The sequence below is a fragment of the Mastigoproctus giganteus genome, chromosome 1, assembly GCF_048544385.1.
Source record: "Mastigoproctus giganteus isolate SK-2022 chromosome 1, ASM4854438v1, whole genome shotgun sequence".
Lineage (NCBI taxonomy): Eukaryota > Metazoa > Arthropoda > Arachnida > Uropygi > Thelyphonidae > Mastigoproctus > Mastigoproctus giganteus.
Genome location: NC_143575.1, coordinates 54,391,220 through 54,411,499, shown reverse-complemented (window position 1 = coordinate 54,411,499; position 20,280 = coordinate 54,391,220). Strand labels below are relative to the sequence as shown.

The following is a 20,280-nucleotide window of genomic DNA, read 5'->3' as shown; positions in this document are numbered from 1 at the left end:
AATTGAGGAAAGATAATTGCAGACAGGGTGCAAGAAAAGTTGTCCTTAACCAAAGAGTAGTCAACTTTCTGGAATTAGTTACCATCAAAAAAACATTTAATTTAAGAAAAAAGATTGCACATGCCTGAAATGTAGCACATTTGTGTACTTCAGCTAACTTGTTTTTGACAGTAAGTGCTGTATAATAATATTAATTAGGAAAACTGAGATGAGTATAATGAATAAAGAAACTAATAGTTGAGATTCTGTCAGAAAAGTGAGTGGGCTTAGAAGATTATAAATGGATGGAAAATGATACAATTAAGATTAGAATTGAGACCACATATATTTTTGAAATCAATTAGGAAGTTTTTGGTAGGTTTAGTGCTTTTTCCAGATAAATTTATCCTTAAGATTTCTAAATGGCAATCTGTAGTTTTAAGTCCTTTATTCTCTATTCGCTCTTCTGATGTTTATTACATTTAATGTTTTAGCTAAAAGCTTCTTTGTAAAGTTATTCCTAAGATATTTTAACTTATTCATAAATATCTCAATCACAATAGCCCCACAATTTGAGAGATTAATGCATTTATACAAGACTTTCTTTTTTCTACCTGTTCTGTGGACACAAGTATTTGTTTATAAAAGTGTTTATAGACAGCATTTTTGCTAGCAGTCTTAGAATTTTCTCTAGCTCACATTAGCTCACCTTTAGAGAACTTATGATTAAAAAAGATCATAATTCTAGATGAATTAGCATGTAGTGACTAAAAAGACAACTTTTTTGGTAACTGTGTGCCACCAAATGCATTCACTGTTTTATGAAATTATTCTTTATATTCTGTTATTTGGTTCTTCCAGCTGTTGCAGATATTCTCTCAGGTATGCTAAGCTCTGCTTGCCAACTGGGAGTCTAAAATGTTGATGGAACTGATATTCAGGTGACACTCAAGTCAAGTGGGCCTAATTTCGGCAAAATCCAGTTGGTCTTTCACAGCCAGATTCTCTTCTTGCATCTTCATTATGGTGGGAATGTTAGTAGCCTGGGTATAACCCCCATGTGTAAATCCTGAAATAGGACATCTAGCACACTGGTGGTGGTAGTGACCACCCAGGTGCAAACCAACATAAACAGGGATTGAGGTGTGGCACCCTCTGTGTTACTAGGCAATACTAGGTGGTAGATGACTCTCGTCAACTCATGCAATACCACCACTTTGTTTATTGGATGCTTGAAGTGGTGGAACTCATGTTTAGTCTCCAGAGCAAAGCTCCAGCAAACCCCCACACCCCCCATCTCTTCTATCATGCAGTATGATTGATGCCTTTTTGAGGTTATAATGGATGTGCCAAGATCCAGTCTTCCTTACATTTCAAGGGTACAGCTCTAAAATGGTGTTCGCAGACTGGCCGCTAGATAGTCCTCCACAAACCTATCGTTAACTCTCTAGATGGCTTCTGGATCAGCTAGTGTATAATCTCACTGCCTCTACTCTGCCAAATAGTGACTGGAGGGAGTTTGAGCAGTGTGTATCAAGGGGCATACACACTGTCGAGGTTATGTCAAGGAACTGGGTATATTCTTGCTACAGAAATACAGCATGTCCTCGCCACCTTTTCTTTCTTATGAATACACTATGAATTGTCAAACTAATAGAACGAACTTATCTGCAAAAAGATCTAAACCTCCCATCCCAAACACTTCCTTGTTTGTTTCACAAATATGTGGTCTCAGTAATGTCCATTTCCACTTACAGTCTACCAAACCTGTGTACTTTTTCTGACAGAATCTGTTATTGGTTAATTCAACCACTGCTCATCTCAGTTGTCCGTATTATTTGCTGTATGATTACATATTTGATATTCCCTGTCAGAGACTTAGAAATTTGAATTCTCCTCTTTTTGATCTTCTCTCACTTAAAATCTCTCTCTTTACCACATTCTGTCAAATTCATCTGTTGCTGCTATTGTTCTCCCAACTCCACTAATAACTTGGAACTCTTTTACTTTCTCTCTTTGCAACTTGACCTTCTCCAGTCCAACTTTCTTAACAGGGAGGTAATATTCCTTGGTGATTTTAATGTTCACAACTCCAGCTGGCTTCCGTTTTCTAGTCACAAGGATGAGATGAGATGCTGAGGCTTTTGCAATTACTAATGACCTCACAGAGATTGTTCATTTACCTACCAAAATGCCAGACCATCTTAACCACACAGCCAACATGGTTGATTTTTTCTCATAAACAGCACTTCTAAGTACATGGTTGAGGTGAGTGGTCCTCTAGGCATATCAAATCACAACTTAGTGATTGTCTCTTCTCCACTGGAGCCTTTTTCTCATGGCCATTCTCAACCTTGTGTTGTTTTGACATTACAAGAATTCAAAATGTGATGATCTGCAAGATTTTTTTTCCTGGGTTAGATCACTGCTTCAAATCTTCTGATGTCATTGTTTGCTCGGATCGTGTCTGTGAAATTATTCTTGTAGGAATGGAATCCTTTATTCCACACTCCACCTTAAAATCTCATCCTTTAACTAAACCTTGGTTTTCCAATAAATGTGCTAAGGCTTTTCAAGAGAAGAATATTGCATATCGTAGGCTTGTTTCCCAATCTCCAGGTTAATTTTTTTTTTTTTACACTAAAGCTCACAATAATTGCAAAGTAGTTATTAATCAGTCCAAACTAGATTTTGAACAGGCTAAGAGTAGAAAATTTGCTTCTTTTCCAAATGGTAGTTGAGCATTCTGGTCTCTTGCCAAAGCTGTTGAATGAAACTTTTGCCCTTCTCCGTTCCCACCTCTTTTAAAATCAGATGGTTCTATTGCAACCTCGGTGAAAGATATAGCTGACATCCTAACATCCTACTTTTCTTCTAAGTCATGTATTGATGACCTTCATAAACCACCTCCCACCATTTCTAGTACAATTCATTCACTGCCTCCTGTGATCTTTCTTCAAAAGAATGTCAGAAGGATATTGTACAATCTTGATGCTAAGAAAGTTCCAGGTCCTGATGATATTTATCTACTTGTTCTCGAACCCCATGCTCCTGAAGTTACTCCTATTCTGTATTGCCTTTTTTTCATTTTATTATTTAATGGTGTTTTCCCTTCTACTTGGAAATTTGTTCATTACGTCCAGTTCCTAAAAAGGATGACAAATTCCTCCCATTCAATTATGGTCCTATTTCTAACCAACTCTACCCTTTCTAAAATAATGGAGAAATCAATTAACCACCAACTCTTAAACTATCTAGAAATCCATCTGATCAACAATCGCCAGTATGGATACTGTCAGTGTCGATCCACTGGTGATATTCTGGCCTATGTTACTCGTCTATGGACAAATTCAGTGGAAAAGTTTGTTGAAACTCAAGCAATTACTCTTGACATTTCAAAGGCTTTTTATTAGGTTTGTCATAAAGGCCTTCTAAATAAGCTTCCATCTTATGGTTTTACAACTGTTTTTTGTAATTGGCTATCCAGTTTTCTGTCTGACCACCCACTCCAGGTGATGGTCAATGGCTCTCTTTCTTCTAACTTCTCCAATAATGCTGGTGTTCTCCAAGGTTCAGTTCTTTCTCCCACTCTTTTTCTCTTGTATATTAATGACTTTCTTCCAATGACTGGAAATTCTATCCATAGTTTTGCTGATGATAGCACATGCATTCCACCTTCCAGTTCGAGAAACCTTGCCCTGCACTAATAGCTTCAATTTCCAGAATATCCACTAGTCCTGTCTTATATCTCGGAAAAAGGATTCTTCTGCTGCTATGCTTATCTTCGACGACACTCCAAATTCTAGGCAAGATCATATATCTCTATTGGGAATTACCCTGACTTAATCTATCTTGGCATAAGCACGTTACAAATATATCTTCCTCTGCATCTAAAAAACTGGGTTTTCTCTTTCATTCTTGGTGTTACTTTTCTTCCAACCATTTGTTCACTCTGTACAAATCGCCATCTGTCCTACAATTGAATATTGTTCCCACATCTGGGGATGGTGCCCCCCCCCCCAGAACCTCTCTTAGGCTTCTGAATTCCATTCGCAGTTAGGTTAATTAATGACTCATTTCTAATAGAGTCTCTCCACCCTCTGTCTCATAGACATTCTGTTTCTGCTGCATGCCTTTTCTATAGATATTTCCATGGGCACTGTTCTTCTGAATTGGCTTCTATAATTCCTACTCTCTCCTCCTCCAAATCAGTCCTAACACACTGCAACCAGTCAACATCCTTTTACTGCCAACTTCAAACCCACAGAATCAGCTCTTCTTCTTCCTCATTTATTCATTCAACTTCCATTTTCTGGAACAACCTTCCTTCATATGTATTTCCTTAAAATTAAAATCTACAGAAGTTTAAGTCTAGTGTCAACAAATATCTTCTTTTATCTTCTCAACCTTCAAGCCATGCACAGTACTAAGTACTATATGTTCTAATACCTCTTAAAAAAAAAATTCTTCCATAGGTATAGCTGTCTTTTTTGTTCCTTCTTTCTTCTCAACACTACGTTATTGTCACAGTGTCAGTATGGCAACAGATGGCTTACTCCCTGCCCTATAACTGCTGTTTCCTCACACTATGGAAAAAGAAATGGGTTCAGTTTCTGTCAAGATGGTTGGAACTTTTTAGGGCTTTCTTTTCATGTATTGAGTAGCGATTGACACACTAGTGACATTGGTGGCTCCATCAAGTCACTCTGTGGTCCCATACAATGACCTCTTGAACATAGGTAGTGGTCTCTTATTACAAATTGTTCTTGAGTTTCTTTGTGTACAATCCCTCAGTAATTGTAGGCCCTTTTTGAAGTACTAGAACCATTCATAGACTCAAGTCTGAAATCTGGACTCCTTTCTATAAGTTTCCCTCAATGCGGCAAAAGTTTCTGAGAAAGTTCTTCCCCCAGATGCACATGCAACTTGCTGTTTGCTCATAGTTCAGATTGCAGCGATCTAGCATGTGCATTGCAGAAACAGTTTTTCCAAAGGAAGAGCATGCAACTTCTTTTCTTAGCCTCGACAAATTTACTCTACATATGTCCTCAGTTTTTGGAGTCTGGGAGCATATGCCCAAGCATTGATTCATGTAAATTTATGCCTGTTTCTGTGGAAATAGGTATGAAGATATTCACAGACACTATCTTTTAACTGCTGTGTCAACAGTTTTGAAACTTTCAAACTCTGCATTTTGAACTGGTTTATTAAAATCACTTATGTTCAGATGTGCAGACCATCATTAAAATGCAAGTGCCTTCAATAAACCAGTTTAAAATGTAGTGTATATTGATAATTTCATTTAGCAATTCATATGCCTACATATTATCACCGAAAAATTATATAAAGGTATTGGAAATTTCCTGCAAGCTAGTTTCTTACCTTGACAGATTCAGGAAAATTTCTTGGAAAAATCAAGATTTGACAAAGAACTTTTTTGTAAACTTTTGTTTAAACTGGAAAGGTTCCAAGGTTCCATTCTTGCAAATATTATTTAAACAAATTTAGGATTGGGATATTTAAAAAAGAATTTATTCAAGATAAAATGGAATAGCTTAGTAAATATTTATTTAAAATGAGAACATTGTGCTTCTGTTGCATTGTAATTTGCCTTTCAGATAAAATAAATAATTTTAAGTTTTTTACATTTTATTTATACTTTTAACATTATAAAGGAAATTCAATATATTATTTAGTTTTGGTATGTACTTAAAGAACATTATTCCAGAAATTATATTTAACTACTGTATGTGCCTTACTTACCAGCTGAGACATTGCCTTGTTAATACTGCCTAGAGTATGCAGTTGGTTGTCTCGTAGATTTAATGATAGAGAATGGACGTTTGAAAGGTTGATGAATAATGATGCTGGGAGATTGGTAATGTTTGTATCTTGAATGTGAAAATTGAAATGTTTTGCTTGAATAGTTTCTTTTGAAAAACCTTCTATGTAGTGTAGTTGTTGACCTTTCAGGGTTATCTTCTGGAGTGTTTTTGGAAGTCTGCCTTTGAATATTGTTCCCTTAAAACTGTAATTCTCTACATCTAAACTTATTTCTTGTAAAACATGGTTTTTTAAGAGCAGTTCTGCTAAATTAAATTCATAAACGGCAGGACCAACAGTAATTTCCAGTTTCTTTAATGAAGTTAGTGTATAAAAAACACCTTTGGAAATATTATTTATTGGTGGTCCACTTATTTGAAGTTCCTCAAGCCTTTCTAGTCCAAGAAAGCTATTGTTTGATAGGCTTTGAATAGGATTTTTTGAAATCCCTAAAATGCGAAGTTTTGACAGTGCATACCAAGCATTACTGGAGATTTGAGAAATCAGATTTCCTGATAGATCAAGTATTTGAATACTGGATATGTTTGTAAAAAATGTAGCATTAATAAATTCAATAGCATTCAGTGATAAATTTAGTAATGTTAGCTTTGGAAGATTCAAATCAGGAATAAAATGGAGGTTAATATCTGCAAGATTAAGGCTTTCCATGACACTTGAAGTTCTTGAAGTTTTCACTATTGATTCTACTTTCTGGCTATTATGTGACAGATCCAGGACAACCTGTGAAAACAGAAACATTTATTGTTATATATATTTTATTTATTTACACACCAACACAACACAACACAACACAACACAGTAAATGTGAATAATCTTGCTGTGAATAATGTACTGTCCTGGTCTTTTAAAAGGCTGCTGTGCCTTGCACTGGAAATATTCAGTAGTAAAAGAACTGAATATGGTATTCCTTGAGAACTAAGTACTGACTATGGTATTCCTTGAACTAAGAAGTAGATTACAACCTAGATTAATTCCTACTAGACACCCTAGAAGCAGATCTTAATTGGTAAAGTTTTCCAACAATTTTATTTAGATTATATAATTTAGTTCATTTATTTAATTTTGTCTTATTCTATTATATTTTAATTTAAACAATTTTTATTTATTTAATTTTTATCACATATCCTTAAATGCATATCAACATCCCCATTACCCATTAAGCTAATACCTGCAGTTATGATACCTTCAGGGCACAAGTAAACCATAGGGTCAAGACTATAAAAGATAACCCCTCAGACTCTTTTCCACCAAACCACCTGGAAACAAGATTAAGTAAACCACAGTATATATATGTTTTTTCTATAAACAAATCAAGTTCCTGCAACCAAAGTTATCTTTTGTTACAGTGATATTGCAAAAACAGCTGGTAAATGTTTGTGTATTATTGTTTTATTGTTATTTACTGTATAAAAAAATTAATCTTAAAACAAAATTCTTCGAATTAGATCTATGTTTAACTTACTAAAACTTTTAATTCTGCTATTTAGTTCTACTAAAAAAATTTAAGAATTCCATAATAATAACCCTTAGTTACTGTCTTTAGTCACTGAAGAAGTGGTAAGAAACTACTATGAAACATATGCCCCCATTATGTACATATTTCCAATTTGGAAATAAACATAATACCAATGTGGGTTTTGAGTGCTTTATTATCTTCAAAGAACTGGCTATGTTCTGTAGTGTGAAGTCTTGTAGCCATGAGTAAATGTCATGATTTAATGGGTTTTGCACGAGTCATGATTTTTGGTACTAAGAGACATAGTAGGCTTATTATCACACAGGGCAGATGGTGGACTGTTCTTGATGAATTGTTACAGAAACCTTCAAGACCAGTAAACTGGTTGCCAAAAATACAACTGCCCATTGTATATTATTGTTATAATAGCCAAATGATGCTAGGAAGCAAGCTTATACCCACTCCAAAAAGAAACTACACCTTTCTTGAATCACATGCCACTACTACTGCTACTACCTCATCTGTCCATCCCCTTTAATTCTAATATAATTGGGAAAGAACATTGTTTCTATCCATATGGTAAAATTTATACTATATATATTAATATATATATATATATAATAATAACACTATTATACCATAGGAAAATTCTTAGCAAATAGGTTTTATTAAACTCATATATATAATAGAAGTTCAATACTATACTAATTTGTTAGCAAGTGACATTTCAAGGTTCTTGCTGAACTCCATCTGCAGTTCATAAATGATACACTTTGGAGGAACTGGACTTCTTACTCCCTGCACTGTAATACAAATATGTTTGTATTGCAGCGCAGGAGGTAAGAAGTTCAGTTTGTTACATCATCAATTTTTGCACCTGGCAGGTAATACTACATTGCATTTTATCTGTACTTATTTTCTTTTATAAAAGCACCCCAAACATGAAAGGTATTAGAACCTATAAAAGGCTATAATACTTAGTACCATGCATAGATTATAATTTTTGAGAAATAAATGTGAAGGATGGTTGTTCCAGAAAGCAGGAGAAGAAAGACCTGGACCTGGGGAATACTAGCATCATTAATGGAGAAGTTAGAAGACAGAGCTGTCCTCCATCACCCACTGAGCACTCAGAGAGAAAACTGGATACCCAACTGCAAAACAAAATCAGTAATCCATAAGGTGGGAACTTGTTTAGAAGATCTTTATTCCAGACATGCTCAAATGCTTGGAAATGTCACGAGCCACTGTGTGAGTTTCACAAAACGTTTTCATTGAATAAGTCCAAAGATGAGTAATGTAAACTAATGTATCACCTGTGGATCGACTGATGTATTTCTTCCACCTGATCAATGATTGCCATATCTGCTATCATTGATCAGATAGGATTTGGTGGTTGTTGGATTCTGCCATTATTTTGGAAAGAGTTGAGGTAAGTGTAATGGGGCAATAATTGGATGGGGGAATTTGTCACCCTTTATAGGAAGTAGCTAGATATTAACAAATTTCCAAGTAAAAGGAAAAATACAATTGTAAAAAGACATCACAGAAGAGGAGTGAGCACAGGTGTTGAGAACCAGAATGCCATCAGAACCTGGAGCTTCCTTGGCATCAAGATTGTTCAGAATTTTTCTAACATCTTTCTGTAGGAAGATCATATGAAGTACTGAGTGGAGTCTGTATAGTTTGGTAAAGGTTATTGTTATTTGTTGTTATTTGGTTTTTAGGAGCATTAGCAACTAAGGCCATATTGCTCCGGGATATGCGGTGGTGATTTCCTGACCTTTCCGCATCCTCCGTATTTGGTGGTGACGGGCTCGAACCCAGGTCTAATCAAGAAGCGTGTGCTACACACTGCTGCTCCTTCCCACCTGGCTACGGAGGCACCTTTGATAAAGGTAGTTTATCAAGATTGTCAGTACAAGAGTTAGCAAAAAAGTAGTATTCTATGAAGCTAGCTTTATCCTTAGCTGAGGATGCAATAGAACCATACATATATTACAAGATACAACAAAACAGTGCTCTTGCTTTAGTTAACATCAGGAAATGACATCTTAATGATGCTAGGAGCATTTTGAGATTGTTCAGTGACTGGTAAAAGGTTTTTGCTGGTGTGATGAATTACACAATCTCTTGTTAGGTAGATGATGGGATGCATATGTGGGAAAACAACACTGACTGATAGTCCCCTTTGTATCCAGTGCAGATAACATACACATACACACTGGTGACTGTAATGCTATGATCTGGAGGGACATCTTGTTGAGGATCTCTGATATATATGCAGTAACTAATCTGCCATGAGGCAGTTAGCCATCATAATTTTGCAGAACAGGTGTATTCATTAATGCTCCTATTTTCCCCCCTGTGAGGATAACATTTTACAGCAAGACAATGCACTGTGCTAGCAATATGTAAAATGGATCAACTAATATTTGTATGACTTCTTTGAGTACCAACACCACTCCAGATTTCAATCCATTTTAATATTTATAAGATCACTGAGGTATAGCTTACCACTTACTACAGTACTATATTGGTTTTAGGGTATTATTTGGGCCTAGAGAGGCCCATCATGATAGGTGTTTTTTGTTTTTCAGACTGAGTGAGTGGTTATATACGTATGTCACTTTGGATATGTTGTCACAGCACATATTGAGACTATTAGAACACATGTCAACACCAGTACAGTGCACAGGATGCTGCATGGTATGCGTTACCATGGCCATGCAGCTGTCCACAAATAACTAATCACCACAACTAATGCCAAATACTGTCTAGCTTGGTGTAAGGCCTGCTGTTCTTAGACTAACGGCCACTGACCTCGTCACAGTACATGATCTACCAGTCTGATAGTTGTGCCTGAGAGTGATGGATGACTCGAGAAAGTTACTTGTAGAATTATGTCATCCCTATTGGGATGATATAATTCGACAAGTAACCAAACTTCATTATTATGAAGTTTGGCAGAGTCAGCGTGATGACCTTGTGCTATTTTTTGTGGTTCGCTCTGGGACTATTGGTTGTTTTGGACACAAAACTATGAATGCTAAGGTCTATCTACAGTCCCGAATGATGATACATTACCTATGTTGTGGCAGCATGTCACGGAAGGCCCATATCTTTATCAGCAGGACAGTATTCCATACCATACTGTTTGTGTTGTGATGGACTGGTTTGAGGACATAAGCATCAAAAAGTTGGACTGGCTATCCTGAAGTCCTAACCTCAATCCTGTAGATAATCTTTGGGATGAATTGGATTTTCAGGTGTGTGTGTGTGTGTGTGTGTGTGTGTGTGTGTGTGTGTGTGTGTGTGTGTGTGTGTGTGTGTGTGTGTGTGTGAGTGAGTGAGTGAGTGAGGAGAGATTGCTGAAAAAATCACAGCTGAGCTGGTTACAGCTATGAAGGTTGAATGGCGAAAAATGTTGGAGGACATAAAAAAAAAAAACTGGTAGTGTTCCCCAAAGACTAGAGACTGTCCTAAAGGCTAAAGGTTTCAGCACACATTATTTGTTTTTCTGTAAATGAAGATAATTTGTAGATATGTAGGTGTGTGATTATTGATGATAGGGCAGTGTATATTTGATCCATGTGCCTTTAATTGGAAGCAGTTTCATATACACATTGTTTAGTCTAATTTAAGCATCAGATGGAAAACCAGTGTAGTGTCAGTGTGTTTTATTCTTAAATAAAACAGTTCAACCCCAGGGGCTCACATCTGGTGAGTATGGGTTTGGTACCTAGGGTCCTGAGCTGGATATCATCATTCTTCTCTTTCTTGGTGATTCGCTTCTACTTTTGACACTCTCTCGCTCTCTCAGGGTAACTTGGGGAATTTTTTTTTTGGCTGGTGCAGCGTAAACCTCAGGCTTTCTTGCACCATGTGGCTGGTAATAATAATAATAATAATAATAACCCAGCAGCTATGCAGGCAGTTTGCTTGTATGTACAAGGGGTAATCATTTAATTCATGGACTGGTGCAAGATCTTATCTTAATTGTCATCATCTGAATCTGCTGTGGATTTTTCCATCTCAAAATACTCTCCCTTGAACTTTACATGCTTTTACCACTGTCACACCCATGCATTAAATGCTTCTTGCAAACCATTTTTTGAAAGACTGCGGTCCTTCCATTGTGACTATGAGCATTGTTGCGTTGGACACAATGCTTGCCTTTCAGAGTTTTCTTCAGACATGGAAACAGAAAGAAATCACATGGGGCTAAGTCCAGTGAATAAGGGGGGGGGATGTGGCAGAACATCGGCACCTATGGCAGTGATCACTGCCTGCACAATATTAGTTGTATGGGTCCTGGCAGTCTTGATGGAGAAACTGCTTCACACCAGAATATGGCCGTCGTACCAAGACACTCATACCATATGCTTCATTCATTTCTTTAACTGTCTAACCCCCGACTGACACAGTAACAAATCCCATATTGCTGTTCAATCTGTATGTAGTAGTAGTAGTGGCATGTGATGCAAGAAAGAAAGTGTATGAGCTTATGCAGCATCAGCCAAAAAAAGAAAATCACACCATTCCCTCCAAATACCTGTCCAGTTCCTCCTTAAATTCATTTAACCTATCAACTTCCACAAAGACAGATGGAAGTTGGTTCCAGCAATTAACCACCCACTGGCTAAAGGCAAATTTCCGCACATCTATTCTACATCTGTCCTCCAATTTCAATTTATGTCCTGCTGACCGGGCTAGCCAGGTGGGTAAAGTGCCTGCCTGGCAAATCAAAGTTTGCGGGTTCAAATCCCACCTCGGGCTTGGATCAGAGTAGAAAATGCAAAAACCTTGGGAGGTGTAATATGGCCACAGAAGCCAATTTGCCAACAACTAACAAAAAAAAAATTGTCCCCTTAGGTTCGTAATCTGAACAAGTAGAAGAATCCCATCAGAATTCAGCGTGCTCAACCATTCAAGGCCTTATACACCTCAATCAGATCACCTCAAACGTGCCTAGTCTCCAGCTGCTGCAATTTGCAGACCTTAAGCTTCTCCAGGTAAGAGGATCCCTTCATTCCCCTCACCAATCATGTACACGCTCAAGCAAATCTACATCCTTCTAAAATGAGGCCTCCAGACCTGCATGCAGTACTCAAGGCGTCGCCTGACCAGTGCCTTATACAGAGGGACAATCACCTCCTTTTTCCTGCTAGCAAAATTCCTGTATATCATTGACAACACCCCATTACCTGCCCTGGCAGCCTGTCTGCATTGCTCAGAAAACTTCATATCTGACTGCACAATTACTCCCAGGTCTTTTTCATTTTCTACCACCTTAAGTGTAGTACTACACAGTTGGTATGTTTCTCTGGGGTTATTTCTACCCATATGCAGTGCTTTGCATTTTTCAATGTTAAACTTCAGTTGCCACTTCTCAGCCCATCTGCCCAAATTTTCTAGATCCTGTTGCAGTAACACACTGCCATTACTGTCATTAACAACCCTGCCAACCTTTGTATCATCTGAAAACTTCGATACTAAGCCTGATATACCTCGCAAGTGCCTAGTCTCCAACCACTGCGATTTCCAGAACTTAAACCTCTCTTGGTAAGAGGATCCCTTCATTCCCTTCACCAATCTTGTTGCCCTTCCTAAAATGAGGCCTCCAGACATGTATGCAGTACTCAAGGCATGGCCTAATCATTGCCTTATACAGAGGGACAGTCGCCTTCTTTTCCCTACTAGCAAAATTCCTGTATATCATTGACAAAACCTTATGACCTGCTCTGGCAGCCTGTCTGCATTGCTCAAAAAACTTCATATCTGACTGCACAATTACTCCCATTTCTTTTTCATTTTCTACCACCCTAAGTGTAGTACCACACAGTAGAATTTGACATGATGTGGTTGCTAGTGAAAACTTTGTGCATGAGCAGCTGTATCATTTGAAAATTTTGATGTTGTGAGACTTACACCTTTGTTGAGGTGTATGTCTTACAACAACATCAAAATTTTCTTAGACCATTATTAGTTCTGTAGACAGATTTATAAAAAAATTTGCATGTTAGGATTAACCACTTATTGTATCTTTGTATTTTAATAGTTAATACATTTAATGTTAGATCCCCCATTGAATTTTTCACTATTCGGAATTTGAATAATGTGTATTTACTTATGCTGAGTTGAGATTAGACTTTACAGTGCATTTCTCTTCTTAGAACCTATAGTACTTAGTACCATGCTTTGGTTAGAGGTTGAGAAGATATTTTTTGGCATTAGACTTGAACTTCTGTAGACTGTAATTTTCAGGAAATACATATAAAGGAAAGTTGTTCCAGAAAATGACAGTTGAATGAATAAACGAGGAAGATGAAAAGTTCGTTCTGTGAGTTTGAAGTTGGACAGTAAATAGATGTTGGCTGGTGGTGGCACGTATTCGCACTGTTTTGAAAAAGAGAGCGGGAATTATAGAAGCCAATTCAGAAGAACAGTAGAACAGTACCCGTGGAAGTATCTGTAGAATAGGCATGCAGTGTCTATGAGACAGAGTGGAGAGACTGTTAGAGATGAGTCATTAATTAACCTAACTACCCACTTCTGAATGGAATCTAGAAGCCTGAGAGAGGTTTTGGGGGTACCGCCCCAGATGTGGGAACAATATTCAATGGTAGGGCAATTTGCGATTTGTACAGAGTGAATAGCTGTTTAGAAGAAAAGTAACGCTGAGAGCGAAAGAGAAAACCAAGATTTTTAGTAGCAGGAGAAGCAATATTTCTAATGTGCTTGTGCCAAGAGAGCTTAGAAGTCAGGGTAATCCCCAAAAGACATATAACATCTTGCCTAGAAATTGGAGTGTCACCAAAGATAAGCATAGCAGCAGAAGAATCCTTTTTACAAGATATAAGACAGGACTGAGTTTTAGAAGGATTGAAACCAACTAAGTTGTCTTTGTCACACTGGAGAATTACCTGAAGATTGGCATTTAAGGAATTGGTAGTGGATATTCGAGAAGTTGAAGCTGATTGAGCAAGGCAGAGTGTCTCAAACTGGAAAGTGAATGCAGTGTGCTATCATCACCAAAACTATGGATAGGATTTCTGGTCAATGGAAGGTCATTAATATACAAGAGGAAAAGAGTGGGGGAAAGAACTGAACCTTGGTGGACACCAGCATTAGTGGAGAAGTTAGAAGACAGAGCCAGCTACCATCACCTTCAGTGAGTGTCAGAGAGAAAACTGGATAACCAATTACAAAAAACAGTTGGCAAACCATAAGATGGAAACTTGTTTAGAAGACCTTTATGCCAAACACGATAAAACCTTTGAGATGTCACTAGCAACTGCTTGTCTTTCACCAAACTTTTCCATGAATTTGTCCATAAATGGGTAACATAAGCCAGAATATCATCAATGGCTCAACACTGACAGAAACTATACTAGCGATTGTTAATCAGACAGATGGCTTCTAGATTTGGTGGTTAACTGATTTCTGCATTACTTTAGAAAGAGTAGAAGTAATTGCAATGGGACGATAAATGGATGGGAGGGATTTGTCACGCTTTTTAGGAACTGTCTGGATATGAGCAAATTTCCAAGCAGAAGGAAAAACACCTTTGCAATAAGAAAGTGAAAAAAGAGGCAAAGTACAGGAGTAAATTCAGGAGCACAGATTTTAAGAACAAGTGCAGAAATACCATCTGGACCTGGAGCTTTCTTAGCATCAAGATTTTTCAAAATCCTTCTGACATCCTTTTGACGGAAGACCAAAGGGAGGCATTGAATGGAGTGTGTTGGGAATGGTGGGAGGTGTTTTACCCAGATCATTAATACATGAGTTGGAAGAAAAATGGGATGCTAGCAGGTCAGCTTTATCCTTGGATGAAGTAACAATAGAACCATCTGGTTGTGACAGAGTTGAGAGCAGAGATGGGCCAAAGTTGCAGACAATAGTTTTGGCAAGAGACCAGAATGCTTGGCTACCATTAGGGCAAGAAGCAAATTTTCTACTTTTAGCCTGTTTAAAATCTAGTTTGGACTGATTAATAACTGCTTTACAATTTTTGCGAGCTTTGGTGTAGGCAGAAAATGAAACTGAAGAATTGAAAACAAGCCAATTATGATCTGAAACATTCTTCTCTTGATCAGCCTTAGCACATTTATTGGAAAACCAAGGTTTAGATAAAGGATGAGATTTTAAAGTGGAGTGTGGAATAAAGGATTCCATTCCTACAAGAATAATTTTACTGACATGATCTGAGGAAACGTTGACATCAGAAGTTTTGAAACGGTAATCCAACCGAGGAAAAGAAGAAAAGAAATCTTGCAGGTCATCCCATTTTGCTCTCTTGTAATGCCAAACAACACTAGTTTGGGAATAGCCATGAGATAAAAGCTCCATTGGAGAAGAGAGAATCACCATGTTGTGATCTGAGGTGCCTAAAGGACCATTCACTTCGACCGTGTACTTAAAAGGGTTGTTTGTGAGAAAAAGATCAAATGTGTTGGCTGTATGGTTAGGATTGTCTGGTATTCTTGTGGGTAAATGAACAATCTGTGCAAGGTCATTAGTAATTGCAAAAGCCTCAGCTTCTCGACCAGGGTCAGTGTGGCTAGAAAATTTGAAGTCAGCTGGAGTTGTTAAAATTACCAAGCAAAATTACCTCACCATTAGGAAAGTTGGACTGGAAAAAGTCAACTTGCAAGGAGAGGAAATCAAAGAGCTCCAAGTGATTAGTGGATTTGGGAGAACGGTAAAGACAACAGATGAATTTGACAGAATGAGATAGGGAGATTTTAAGCCAGAGAAGGTCAAAAAGAGGAGATTCCAAATTACCAAGTCTCTAGCAGGAAATATCGGAACGGACATGTGCACAAGTACCACCTTTGAGACGAAAGGAATCATACAACGAATAATTTGGGCAACTTGAGATGAGCAGTGGTTGCATCAACTGATAATTGAGATTCTGTCAGGAAAAGTACATCGGGTTTGGCAGACTGCATGTGGAAATGGACATCGTTGAGATTAGAATTGAGACCACGTATATTTGTGAAATGGACTAGGAAGTGTTTTGAGGTATAGATCTTTTCGCAGATAAGCTTACTCTGTTAGTTTGACAATTCATGGTGTATTCAATAGTAAGAAAAGTGGGGGGGGGGGAGGAACATGCTGCATGATGTAATGAAATTTTTGGATATGGTGTACACATGGTAAGTAAAAATCAGATCCTTGACATAATGTGGTCTCGACAATGCCCCTGCATACATACTACTCAGACTCCCTCCAGTCACTATCTGGCAGAGTAGAGGTTGCAAGATTATACACTAGCTGATCTGGAAGCTTCCTAGAGAGTTACCAATAGGTTCAGTCTGGTTTACTAACTAGCGGCCGACTTGCAAACGCCGTTTTAGAGCTTTACTCTTGAAATGTAAGGAAGTTTGGAACTTGCCACGATGTCCATCATAACCTCAAAAGACATCAGTTATACTGCATGATGGAATAGATGGGGAAGGTTTGACCAGAACTAGGCTCTGGAGACTAAACATGGATTCCACCACTTCAAGCCTCCAATAAGCAAAGTGGTAGTATTTTCACTGGTTGATGAGAGTCATCTACCACCTAGTATTACCTGGTAACACAGAGGGGGCAGCATTCCTCCATGTGGTGTGGGCACTGCACCTCGACCCCTGCTTACATTGGTTCACACCTGGGTGGTCACACAGTGTGCTTGTACATGGGAGTTATACCCAGGTTTACTAACAGTCCCATCATCGTGAAGGTGCAAGCAGAGGATTTGGCTGTCACGGGCCAACTGGACTTTGCCGAAATTGGGTCCACTTGACTTGAGTGTCACCTGAATATCAGTTCCATCAGCGTTTTAGACTCCCAGGTAGCAAATACAGCTTGTTTGGCCTATCTGAGAAAATGTCTGCGACAACCTCAAGGACTGTCGTGACCTTATGTGCTTGGTTCTCCTTTTTATTTCACTTGCATGCATGTACCTTCCATTTTTTTTAGTTGACAATCCTATTAGAAATGCATTTCTAATTGGGTGATGCCTTCTTAATCAACTGTCATTTTTTTCATTCTTTCTCACACACAAATCTAAAATGTGCAGATAAAAGCCTCCTTGAACTCAGTGACTGAGGTGACTGTGTCTATAGATAAGGTAAGAATGTTTTTAATATTGAAACAGTTGCCCTTCATCAATGAAATGGAGCGACTTCTGAAATCCAAGCTGTTAGATTGAATGGAGGTCTTATGCTTCTTGCTTTTTTTTTTAAAGATCCTTTGCCCATGTCTGCCTAATTTAGAAAGCATTATATTGGCAGCTAATCATAAGATATTTTATAGTGTTTTGTGGAATTTTTCATGATGCACATACCATTTTTTAAAGTCAAAATATATTAATATAATTTTTAAATGTCTTAAATATTAAAAAATATTTAAAATTCTATTCTGCTTATTCATTTTGTAATGTGCAGTTAATAAACTTACCATTCTTAAAGTCACATCTTGTTCTCCATTGCTGTAATGAAAATAATTTCCTGATAGATTTAATAACTGCAAATTCTGAAAAGCACTCAGTTCTTTATTATTTAAGAAGCGTATATGATTATTTGATAAGTCCAACTCTTCAAGTGTGGTATTTATGTGAATAAAAACATCACCAGGAAAATGAATAAGTTTATTATGTGACAGATTTAGTATTTTAAGTCGTGTACTTTTGAATATCTCGGGAGAAATAGTGTGTAATTCATTTTGGGAAATATCAAGAAAATAAAGATTACTGTGTTCTTCAAAAAGATCAGGTGGTAGATCAGAAATTTTATTATAAGCAAGACTGAAAATCTGCAAATCTTTTAATGTTTTTAATGATCCAATCTCAATAAAACTGATGTCATTATTATCAAGCTTTAGAATGTGTAAGTGATCGAGATTCATCAACATTGAAGATGTAATATTAGGAATGTTATTATGGCTAAGAACTAATTCAGATAAAGAAGTTTTAACTGGCACAAAGAAATTATCATCAATAAAAGAAATATTATTATAACTAAAATCAAATATTTTAATGTTGCAATATGTGAGTGATTCACTTTCATTACTTATTAGCTCTTGAATATTATTATGGCTAACATCAACCTTTAAATTTGATAGTATTCCAACTTGATCAAAAGCATGGATGTTAAAGGTTGTTAAATTATTGTATGCAAAATTCAGAAATTGCAATTTTGGAAGATTCTGAAATGCTTCTGTTTCAATTCTATTTAATTTGTTTCCTTCAAGATTGATATTAATAATGGTATTTAGGTTTATAAAAGCTGATTTTTTAATGACTTTTATCATATTATCCTGCAGATTTAATATTTTAAGATGTTTTAGCCCACTAAATATTTTTCCATTGAGTTCATTGATATTGTTGAATTCTATACTTAGTATTTCAAGACTGGGATTATTGGTGCTCTGAAAGTGACTGGTGTAAAGTTTGTTGATGTTGTTATGATTTAGGTTAAGCTGACGTAACTGCTTCATTGAAGCAAAGGAATTAAGAGGCAGAAAATTAAAATTATTATTACTTATATCAAGTTGTTGAATCTGTGTTAAGAAGCGAAATGCTTTAGAAGGAACTACTGGTGTGGAAAATGCTCTGTGTAAAATAAGAACTTCCAAGCATTGACCAATGTTCTGAAAAACTTCATTCTTCATGTTTTTAATATGATTCTGAGAAAGGTCAAGGTATTTTAATCCTTGAAGAGTCTTGAAAGCATCATTGTTTATGTAAATAATTGAACTTTTTATAAGTTTTAATTTCTCTAAATTCGGTACAAATTCTAGTAAGTTGGGCAGTTCGGTTTTATTACTTTTGAAGCCAGTGACACTTAGTTGTCTGAGATTGGTAATGTTCTTAAATATAATGGGATTAAATTGTATATGTTTTCCTCCAAATTCTAAACTTTGAATCATGCGAAGATTGACAAAAGCATTGTCTGAAATAACATCTATTTTACTATTAGTAAACCTCAAAGTCTTTAGTTGTGAAAGCTTGCTAATTTGGTTTTGTGGGAAATTTGATAGTTGACTGGAACTTAAGTCTAATGTTTGAAGAGTATTTTCTAATCCATAAAAGGAAGAAGAAAATATTTTAATAAGTTTGCAATTGGAAAGATAAATTTCATTGATCCTTGAATTTTGAAATGCATTTTCACTTATATACTCAATGGGATTATCTTGCAAGTATATTTTGTTTATAAAATTAAAGTTTTGCAATGATCCAAATGATAATTCCTTTATGTAATTATTTTCCATATGTAACTCTTCAAGGGAAATTCTATCTTTAAAAGAAGTGTCATGCATAACTGTGATTCTGTTTCCCTTCAGATTAAGAAACTGAAGTTCCTTTAAATTGTAAAGAGCTTCAAATGGAATTTTTGTTATTTGATTCTCACCTAAGTTTATACATTTTAAGTGACTTAATCCATCATGAAAAGCCATTTTGTCAATGGTTTGAATCATATTTGATTCGAGATTCAGTATTTCAAGTGCCTCAGAATTACTGAACACACCCCCTTGAATTTTTGTGAGTGCGTTTTTAGAAAGGTCTAATGTAGTAAGTGTTTGTCGAAGACTGAGAAAATCACCTGAATAAATGTGTGTTATGTGGTTATGTGATAAGCTTAAGTTTTTTAATTTTAATAGATTTGCTAATGCTTGTTTTGGTATCATAATGAATTTGTTGTGACTGAGATCAATTTCCCAAATTGTTCTTTCAAGACCTGCAAACACCTTGGGCGGTAGGTTATTAAGGAAATTACTTGTAATTTCCAGTCTCCACATTCGTGTACCATATAAGTTATATTCATTCAAAAACCGGAAACCATTATTATGAAGACTTAATATAAAAATACTGGAGTGATTTAGTTCATTGGGAATAGTTCTTATTGGCACATCATGACATTTAACTATTCCAAAATCTGGGCCAGTTTTGGAACAGCTGCAAAGTGGATTGAATGAGCAGGAAGAATGTTGCATCTCTCCAAAACTTG

General features: G+C 36.6%; 2 protein-coding genes across 4 annotated transcripts in view; one reads left to right on the top strand and one right to left on the bottom strand.

Moving 5' to 3' along the window:
* Positions 1–20,266, bottom strand: part of LOC150090806 (chaoptin-like) — a 42,561-nt gene extending 22,295 nt beyond the window's left edge. Inside the window, exons 1-2 of the mRNA XM_090377866.1 lie at positions 17,732–20,266; positions 5,743–6,543 (exon numbers count right to left, since the gene is read on the bottom strand). Of these exons, the coding sequence (XP_090233992.1) occupies positions 5,743–6,543; positions 17,732–20,266 (3,336 nt within the window). The remainder of the gene's footprint in view (positions 1–5,742; positions 6,544–17,731) is intronic.
* LOC150090805 (telomerase protein component 1-like) overlaps positions 1–20,280 on the top strand; it is an 827,340-nt gene that overhangs the window by 219,448 nt on the left and 587,612 nt on the right. The window lies entirely within an intron of this gene.